Below are 9294 nucleotides of genomic sequence, written 5' to 3'. Positions count from 1 at the left end.
AATGAACACACAAATGGCCCAGCCTGGGGCCTGCAAACCAGTCAACAACATCAAATGAAAAAATCAGGTTTAGGGAGGGGGCAGCAGGGAGCCAACAAAGTTTTTGGAACCACCTCGGCCTCCCTCAGATTTCCCAAAACCCATTAGACTTTTCCCCTTCTCCTGCAGCAAAACCCCAGTGGAGAAGAGGACCAACAGCCACAAATTGGTCCTGGCCACAGCTGAGCTGTATTTTTACAGGATTAAAGCTTCCCCCTGTAACCTGGGCACCAATCAATGCTCAGAGTTCATCACCTTATCACCATCTCACCAGCCTGGGGACCTGAACCTCCAGACTTCCCCCAGTTTAGCTGAGCTGGGGCTGCAGAAATCGTGCTTAGCTCTCTGCACAGGTGCAGCACAGTGCTGCCTGTCACCTGCCTGTTCTGTCAGTACCAACAGGCTGCCAAACCTGCAGAAGTCACCAGCAGCCCCATCCAGACATGGGGACAGCCAATGCCAGCATGCCTGGTGTGGTTCCACACAGAAAGGACAACCTGGTTTTCCCCTGGGTAGGCTTCTGCCCAAGTCTGGCCACGCAGCAATCACACAAACCCATCACAGATTTTGCTAATAAAGTCAATGGGATCCAGACTGGGCCCCTCCAGGCCTTCCAAAGCATCTGGGAGCTGCAGGGAATTCAGCAGTGGGATCAAGCTGGAGAAGGAGAGATCCTGTGACTCACCAACAGCCACTGAGCTGCAGCAGAGCTGGCGCCTATCCCTGCCCAGCCTTATGCCTGGAGGCCATCACATATCTGAGCCTGACTCTCATTTCCCTTAATGCCCTGGCATCAGGGCATCCAGCCACAGCTCAACCTGGCAGGCACCTTTCTTTGAGGCTCATTTTTAGCTCAGTAGCTCTGGCACAGACACAAAGGTGCACCTGCACCTCCCCATCCATGCCACAGGCAAACATGTCGTTCTGAGACATACAGACTTTAATATTAAAATAACTTTGTATAAAAATACTTTTTGGAGACTGATAGCAAGCAGCCTTCCACACACCACAAAAGGCACCAGAGCCCTGCAGCCTGGTCAGACAGGAAGCCAGAGCAGAGCCAGAGCAGCAGGTACAGGAAAATACCAGCCTTCCTGCAGATCAGAAGGCACAGTGGAGCCAGCTCCAGAGCTGGAGAAACACATGGGGGCTTGCACCAGCCACAGCTCCCTCGCCGTTTCCCTCCAGAGAAAGACAGCCCCTCAGCACTGGTGAGTAAAGGGGCTTTGCCCGAGCCCAAACAGCCCCAAGTCATCCTGGGGAGGAGAAGCCCAGCTGGCACCGGGATGCCCAGTCCCTGCTGGGATACAGACACAGAGCAGCAGCAGCTTATATCTCCCCTAAGTCCTCATAGAGAGGCAACAAGCTGTACTCATCCACACACTGCTCCTTCTTCTGCAGCTGCTGGGGCTTCACCACCTGGCTGTACAGCACCTCCACGTTGTTGTTGTTGCTGCTGTTGAGGCTGGGTTTGGTGAGTACCTTCTCAGGGGCAGAACCACCCCATCGCCTGCCAGGGTCCTCCACCCTTTCTGCCCCTTTGGGGATAAAGACTGCCTGGGGCTTGGGGGCTGGCACTGGCTTGGGGCACTTGGCCTTGGCCGGGAAGGTCGGGACCGAGTAATCGTCAGTGCTGGGGTTGTAGGGGTACTCATAGCCCCCCTTGCCATCGTGGCCCTGGGTGCGCCAGGCCTCGCTCGTGGGCCGCGCCTCGTCGTAGATGTAGGTGAAGGGATGCAGCGAGCGCGGAGCGCGGCCCTCGGGCTCGTCGTAGATGTGCTCCTTGCGCCCAGGGGCAGCCTGGCCACGAGCCTCGGCCCGGCCCTGCCCCTCGGGCCGGCCCTGCCCCTCGGGCCGGACCTGCCCCTCGGGCCGGACCTGCTCGTAGGCACCCGAGTACGGCGGCACCGGCACCGGCAGCCGCGGCTTCGGCTCCTCCGCAGCCCCGCCGGGCGCCTTGGCCACGCTCATGGCCTTGCTGTCCACAGGGTCCGAGTAGAGCGGGTCCGGCCACGGCTGCAGGCCCTTCACCGAGTCCAGGGGCTCCGAGTACACGCTGGACGGGTCCTCGGCCGGCGGCACAGCACGGAGCGCCTTGGGCAGAGGGGAGCGTGGAGGGGTGCTGGACACCGTGGGCTTGGCCGGGGGCACGGGCAGCTCTGGCAGAGTCCGGCCCTTCAGCAGAGATGTGGCATCTCTCTCCTCTGCTGCTGCTGCTGCACCCGCCCTGGGTGCCAGCCCTGCTTTGGGTGCCGGGGTGTCATCCCCCTCAGCGGGCAGCTCCAGGTTCAGGTTGTCAGCCAGGGCCTGGCGGATCTGCACCACGCCGGGGCTGTCGGCTTCCAGCGAGTCGCAGCTCTGCCGGTTCTCCTCCACCTGAGCCTTCTGCTCCTGGATGGAAGCTTCCACCAGGCGGAAGATCTCGTTGCCCTGCTTGGTCTCGAAGGTGAAGTTTCCAGGTCCTGAGTCACAGCGCCTGCCAGCCTCGAAGGAGAACATCACCTGAAGGGGAAGCAGAAGGGTCACGTCCTGCTCAGCACCCACTCACCCAGCGTGTTGTGCAGGCTGTGCTTCCCACCAAGTCCCTCCTGCAGGAGAGACTGTCCTGAAATCCTGCTCCTTCCACTCCCATAGCAAGGGCCACCCTGTGCCCGGCAGCTGGGCAGGGAAAGGCCACACGACAAGCTGTAGAACTGGAGCACACCTGAGGGGACATCACTGCAAGGGCCCCAGAGAGCTGCAGCTCCTGCTGGAGCCCCGCAGCCTTACGTGAGTAATTCCAGCAGTTTCTACCACTGGCACCAGATAGTCTAAGAAATAACACTGAGGAAGGAGTAGGATGAGAAGGTGAGTGACAGTTCAGCAGGGGAAGCTAATATGGAATCTTAGGTAAGAAGGGAGTGATGTGGAAGCAAAAGATACAAGAGGAAGAACACAGCTTCCAGCAGGAGAACACTCAGCAGCAGCAGTTCAGTTACCAAGAGTAAGCAAAGCATTGTCCTTCCAGCATTAATCAGTTCATGGTGAAAGGTCCCCTAAAGAGAAGTCTTGCTGTGCTTCCTCTGGCCTGAACACACTCTGGTGAGCAGGTTCCCACCAGCTGACACCCACACCCTTCCTGAGCCTCATTCCCTTAACCAGGGGAGATTTTCTGCCTCTCTTACAGGCAGCAGCAGCCCCTGCGGTTGCTACAAAGGTCTCTGGGGAGAAACTTCTTTTTGTGGGTCAGTGCTGCTGAACAGAAGCACAGTCAGCCCCTCTCTGCTCAGGTCCTTGTGGGTGCAGCTCCCCACACCCTGCAACTCTCCTCCTGCCCCCAGCACACACTCTGCAGATGAGCTGGACACCCCCACGAGGGCAGCTCAGTTTCCACCTGTACTTTGGAAATGTGCACCATAAGCAGAGTTTTGCAAACATGGTCCCTGCTATAAACAGCCCCAGGACGACCACCTCCTCCCTGTCCAGCGTGGTCCATGCCCCTTGCACTCAGGGTAGCAGCAAGGCAGACTGGGGAATCACTGCACAAAGGCTCTGAAGAGGGGCAGATCTTCAAATGTCAGTGAGAATAAGAGCAGTTCCCTCCACAGAGTGAACAAATCCAGAGAAACTGGTGTCTCAAAGGCCCTCTGCTCTGGCCACCATCCTTAGGAGAGAGGGAATGAACCTGGGGCAGAGACAGGACTGCCAGGAGCCAAGGTTCCTGGAGCCTGGGGAGAGCATGGGTGAGTACTGAGGGATGTGCCCGCTCACGGCACAAGCTGGGAAATGCTGGGATGGAGGAGGAGAGCAACAGAGACCTCAGTGAAAGTGGCACAACCACAGAGGGACAAGCGCTCTGCCAGCCCACGCTCCAGCGTGGTGGACACAGGCAGGAACTGAGGACAGTCAAGGTCACCAGGAGCTGCAGCAATCCTGGCATTTGGCAGGGCTGGCTGCAGGACATCAGCTCAGCCCTTCCACAAGGGAACAGCTACAGGGGAGCACCTGCAGCACCCGGGGCTCCCATTCCCCACCTTGTCCCGGCCGTATCTCCGGAGCAGCCGGTAGGGCCAGACGTAGAGGATCTTGTCCGTCCGTGGGTCCTTCAGGACGAGGCTGTCACGCTCAGCCTTGAGCACGTAGGTGCCACGCAGCTCGCAGCGCTCTGCGGCCTCCGTCCTCTGCACCGTCACCCAGAAAGTGTTCACTGCGGGGACAGGGCTGCTCAGGGGACAGCCAGCCCCTCTGCGGGGACAGGGCTGTTCAGGGGACAGCCAGCCCCACTGCAGAGCTGCTCAGGGGACAGCCAGCCCCTCTGCAGAGCTGCTCAGGGGACAGCCAGCCCCACTGTGGGGACAGAGCTGCTCAGGGGACAGCCAGCCCCTCTGCGGGGACAGGGCTGCTCAGGGGACAGCCAGCCCCACTGCAGAGCTGCTCAGGGGACAGCCAGCCCCACTGCGGGGTTGCTCAGGGGACAGCCAGCCCCACTGCAGAGCTGCTCAGGGGACAGCCAGCCCCACTGCAGAGCTGCTCAGGGGACAGCCAGCCCCACTGCGGGGCTGCTCAGGGGACAGCCAGCCCCACTGCGGGGACAGGGCTGCTCAGAGCAGGGCAGAGGGACACAGGCACTGCCCAGCGTGGCCCCAATAATGGGGCAGCAGCAGGACAAGGCTCCGTGGAAGGTGGCCCCACGTCAGGGCAGCAGCAGGTCCCACCTTCATCTCTGGAGTAGTAGATGGAGTTCACAGCCATCTCCAGGGCCGGTGACTCCCCGCTGCCCTCTCGGCCATACTGTGACACCACGCCATCGCTGGGGCCATTTCCCTGGCAAAGGAGAGCAGATCAGACCCAGAGTTCTCTCCCCACATCAGCCCCCAGGCCTGGACCCCCACACAGCCTGCCTGTCCTGCACCCTGCCCACAGAATCCCCTGAGCCCACACGAACACGGGCAGGCAGCACAGGGGGGACTTCCCTGAGCTCCTGGCAGCGCCCTGTCCCCAGCTGGGCTCTGCGCCTGCACAGCTGCCCCCAAAGCATGGCACAACCCAAACACACCCTCCTGGCCATACCATGCCAAGCACTGATGGCCTGGTGACACGGGGGTCTGTGTCCTGTCCAGGAGGAGGGGGAGCCTGCAGAGGGGAAGCGAGCGCTTCTATTTTAGCACAAGCAGAACTGAAAATGCAACACACGCTGTCAGCAACTGTGTCCCAGCAGCAGGGCCCCCAAAGGGCCTGGGGCAAGACACAAACCCTCGGTGCTTTCAGAGATCCTCCTGCAGAAAAGCTGCTCACTAATGACAGCCCTGTGCAGCTGGCACAAGGGAAGCTCAGTGTGCGGAGCTGTTCCTTGGGGTTGCAGCAGAGGGTGCATCTCGCAGAAGAAAAGTGCCACAGCTTCAGTTTAAAACTCACACACATGAGCTTCTTAACAAGAAGCCCAAACAAGGCCCAAGAAAAGGGCCATCAAGTGTTTGGGTCCTCAAACTTCATGTCCTGAGAGCTGATAGCAGTAGCTCCTCCCCAGCTAAAGCATCCAATGCAGCAGGGCTCCAGCCTGGGACTGGAAAGCCAAGGGCCACCAAATCTGCCAAAGCCTCTAAGTCTCCATTTGACTGCACTTCTCCTCATCTTCAAAAGGAAATTCAAAAATTTGTTCTGAACTCCAAATGACCTCTGGCTCCAGCTCCCAAGCTGCTGGACCCTGCATACCCTCTGGGCAGGAACATGACACAAAATCACATTCTCCATGCAGATGATCAGCAATCCCAGCTGAGGATCTCCAGCTCCGTGCAGAGAGGCCATGTGCAGCTCTTGTGCCTCCTGCTCCAGGTCAGGCCTTTTTAAAACACATGCCAGCCTTGCAGCCTTTTGCTCACAACCTCCCAAACTTCCAGCTTGCTTCTGGACCTCAGGCACACAAAATCACGGTTCCTGTGTGGGGGCTGGGAGCTCCAGGCAAGTGCTCCCTGGCCTGGCCACCACCCTGCCCCACTCCAAGGTTGTGTTGTGCCCCCAGCTCAGCCCCACAAGCTTCTTTCAAGGCAAAAGCTGCAACCCTGACTGCACCAGGCAGCACAGAGACATTTCCACCAGTGCCTCCCAGCCCTCCCAGCCCTGGCATTTGTTGCACAGACACACCTGGCTGGGCAGGAGACCGCAGGGAAACGTTCAAGGGACAAAGGTAAATCACACTCAGGGGAGATCCTGGGATCACCAGCTGTGCAGCTCCTGCCAGGCAGCCCTGCCCAGCACTCCAAGCCTGGAATCAGCTGGAGCCAAACCCAGGCCTCTGCAAACACCTCCCAGGAGGGAGAGCCAGCGCTGTGGAGCTGGGCAGGCGTGGGCTGCTGTCCCAGAGGGCACAGAAAACCACACTTGTCAGGGTGTTTTGTTTTGCCAGGGTTCGTGGTCTGATCTTTTGTCCGTCTTGTGCACTTTGTTATTGGTATTGCTGTGGTTACATCCCATTGCTGTTTCTAGCACACTGCCCAAACAGCCCTGGCTGCTCACACTGCCTGGCCAGCAGCTCCAGGGGCTGCAGAGGACAGGGGGCTGGGCAGCTCTTCCAGAGCCCCAGCACAGATGGGGTGCCCACAGCAGCAGCCAGGAGCGAGCCCCAAGGCTGGGAAAGGGGGTTCCAGGTCCTGGAACCAGCCAGGTCCCGCAACGCTCTCGGGGCTCCGCTTCCGCCGCTGTGGCAGGAAAGGCAGCAATGGTTGGGCCAAGAGGAAACGCTCCTCGGCCATCAGCTGGCCTCCTGCCAGCTCTCTGCACCCGGCAAGAAGAGTCCGACTTGAAATTCGGAGCCACAACCTCGAATGATTGACAGCACGCCGAGAAGTCCCACAAACCACAGCAGGAGCCATCGAGAGGGCACCGGAGTGCCAGGGCCGGGCACGGAGACCACAGGCGCTGCCTCGGGGTGTCCTTCCCTGGGCTGCCAGGTGGGAAGGCGTCCCCCCCACAACACCGATGTCCTTGTGCCACCCTGCACGGCCCTCCCAGCCCGGGGCTCACCGGGAAGGCGATCTGGCACAGCTTCGCCACCCACTCCTCGCTCTGCTGCTTCTCGGCCGCGAAGAGGAAGCTGCGGTCGCGGGTCTCCAGGCGGAAGGTGGCGGTGCCGGCGCGGGGGCCGCCCTCGCCCACCGGGGCCACGCTGGTGCAGTCGCTGAGCCGCACCACGGTGCGGGCGAGCCGCCGGGTGCCCGCCCGCCCGGCCGCCGACGGCTCCTTGCAGTCGAACACCTCGAGGCGAGCCACGCCGTGCTGGCTGGCGGGGTAAAGCGCGGACCAGCCGCGCTTCCAGCGCTGCGGGCAGCGCGGTCACACCGCGCCCGGGCCGCTCCCCGCCCGGGGCCCCGGAGCGCAGCCGGGCCCGGGGGAGGGGAGGAAGGGAAGAAGGGAAGGAAGAGGGAGAGGGAGGAAGGGATTCCAGGACCCACCTTGGTGCCGAACTTGTGGCTGTGCTGCACCAGCAGCGGCCCCTCCATGGCCGGCGGCTCCATCCCCGAGCGCTTCCGCCCGCGCCGCTGGGGCGGGGACCGGGCGGGGACCGGGCGGGGACCAGCGTGTCAGGGGCGGGGTGTGCTGGCGTGTGTGCGTGTGAACATGTGTGTGAACGCGTGTGTGCGTGTGAACACGTGTGTGAACGCGTGTGTGCACGCCTGGGTGTGTGCACACACGTGTGGCACAGCCGTGTGCTCTCCATGGGGACGGGAAGACGCGCTCGGATGGGCTGAGGTTAAGCCAGGGCAATGTGGGGAGTGGACAGGGGAGAGGTGAGGTTTCACAGCACAGGGGAAAGGAGTGATGTCTTTGACAGGAGAGGAAATGAAGGGGAGGACTAGAGGCTGCTTACCTCAAGCACATAGTTCAGGAAAATCGTGGAATGGGCAGGTGCTCGCAGAGAGAGCAGAGAAGGCGAAGAATCACAGCAAACACCTGTGTATGCACAGCCGTGCACAATTTCATTCTCTGTCTTTGTGGATGGGGCAATGCTATCCATATCTCCCTGCCTCCAACCATGCCATGTGCCTGGGCACCAAAGCCACTCCAGGGGCACCAAGCTGCTCCCAGAACTGTCCCTGCCACTGCTGGCCACTCCAGTGTGCCCCAGAAGCCTCCTGCAGGGCCAGGCTTGAGTCCAGCATTCCCAGCTGCAGGTGGGACAGGTGCTGGCTGCGAGGCAAGGAACAAGGACAAGCACAGCCTGTGCTCAGCACACCCCAGCGTGGATGAACCAGCCTGGTGGCACTCTGATGGCACTGTGACCCTGCCAGGTCACTGCTGGTCAGACACTCTTGGGCTTCTTGCTGCTTTGATGGCCTAGGCATCATGACTCGGTTTCCTGACACAATATAAACCTGCAAAGGGAAGAGAGAGAAGCCACAGATCCTGGTTTTCCAGGCTCTGATCCCCATTTCTCCACCTGTGGTTTTGATGAAACGGCTGCAGGTGGGGAGAGCTGCTGAGGGGAGCTTTGCAGTGCCTGGATGGATGCAGGGGTGACCCTCTGCACTGTCCTGGCATCACCCTTCACATGTTCACGGTACCATAATTGTGCTGGCGTCCTGGTTTAGGAATGACATTCCCCAATTAAGTGCTCACATTGAAACATCCCAGACCAATTGCTCACAGCCCTACCCTCCCCCGAGGCAGGATGGAGAGGAGAATTGGAGGCACAAAAAGTAAAGATCACACAGGCTGAGATAAGAACAGTGTGCTAGAAACAGCAAGGGGATGTAACCACAGCAATACCAATAACAAAGTGCACAAGACAGACGAAAGATCAGACCGCAAACCCTGGCAAAACAATGACATCAGCAAACAGGCCCAGTGGTCTGAAAAAGAACAAGATTACTCGGCGGTGTCAAACAGCCCGGGCCGTGTGTGGGCAGAGCTCTGTGCTGTGCAGCTGCAGGACAGGGTGGCAGAGACAGCCACGAGCCAGACGAGCGTCAGCAGCTCAGAGCAGGGCGGCACAAGGCAAACAGCCCGGCACAGGCAGCAGCTGAGTCCCCTGCGAGGCACAAGGGCCGCCCGAGGGCACGGACCGACCTGCAGAGGCATGGCACCCTCGGCCTGGCATAAGGGTGTGGCCAGGGCAGGTGCCAGCTCGGTGGTGAACACAAGGATAATGACACCCCACCCCTCGGGAACAACTCTGCGGCTGTGGGGCTCCCGGGAAGCTTCAAAGCCGGGAGAAGGGATTGCTCCACCGGGAGGACCCCCGCAGTTGGGGACGTGGCGGACCGGAGCTGCCGTGGACAC

The 9294-nt window shown here is 60.4% G+C and overlaps 1 protein-coding gene across 1 annotated transcript; it reads right to left on the bottom strand.

Annotated features, from left to right (window-relative positions):
* Positions 1-961: 961 nt before the first annotated feature.
* On the bottom strand, positions 962-9283 carry DOK1 (docking protein 1). The gene is made up of 5 exons (XM_021526836.4): positions 7467-9283; positions 7039-7332; positions 4734-4842; positions 4053-4225; positions 962-2541 (listed from the first exon to the last, which is right to left on the bottom strand). Exons 1-5 carry the CDS (start codon positions 7527-7529, stop codon positions 1369-1371), a joined length of 1812 nt encoding a protein of 603 aa, XP_021382511.3. The 5' UTR covers positions 7530-9283; the 3' UTR covers positions 962-1368.
* Positions 9284-9294: the final 11 nt, after the last annotated feature.

This window comes from Lonchura striata, chromosome 4 (assembly GCF_050655825.1).
Source record: "Lonchura striata isolate lonStrDom1 chromosome 4, ASM5065582v1, whole genome shotgun sequence".
Lineage (NCBI taxonomy): Eukaryota > Metazoa > Chordata > Aves > Passeriformes > Estrildidae > Lonchura > Lonchura striata.
This window is presented reverse-complemented; position numbering and strand designations above follow the sequence as displayed.

What these genes read in the sequence shown, in the direction of transcription:
- DOK1 (XM_021526836.4), bottom strand. Translation starts at nt 7,529, where the DNA reads ATGGAGCCGCCGGCCATGGAGGGGCCGCTGCTGGTGCAGCACAGCCAC. An exon ending in GCCACAAGTTCGGCACCAAG is followed by an intron (nt 7,333 to 7,466) that starts GTGGGTCCTGGA and finishes CGCTGCCCGCAG; the next exon opens with CGCTGGAAGCGCGGCTGGTC. An exon ending in TGTGCCAGATCGCCTTCCCG is followed by an intron (nt 4,843 to 7,038) that starts GTGAGCCCCGGG and finishes CTCCTTTGCCAG; the next exon opens with GGAAATGGCCCCAGCGATGG.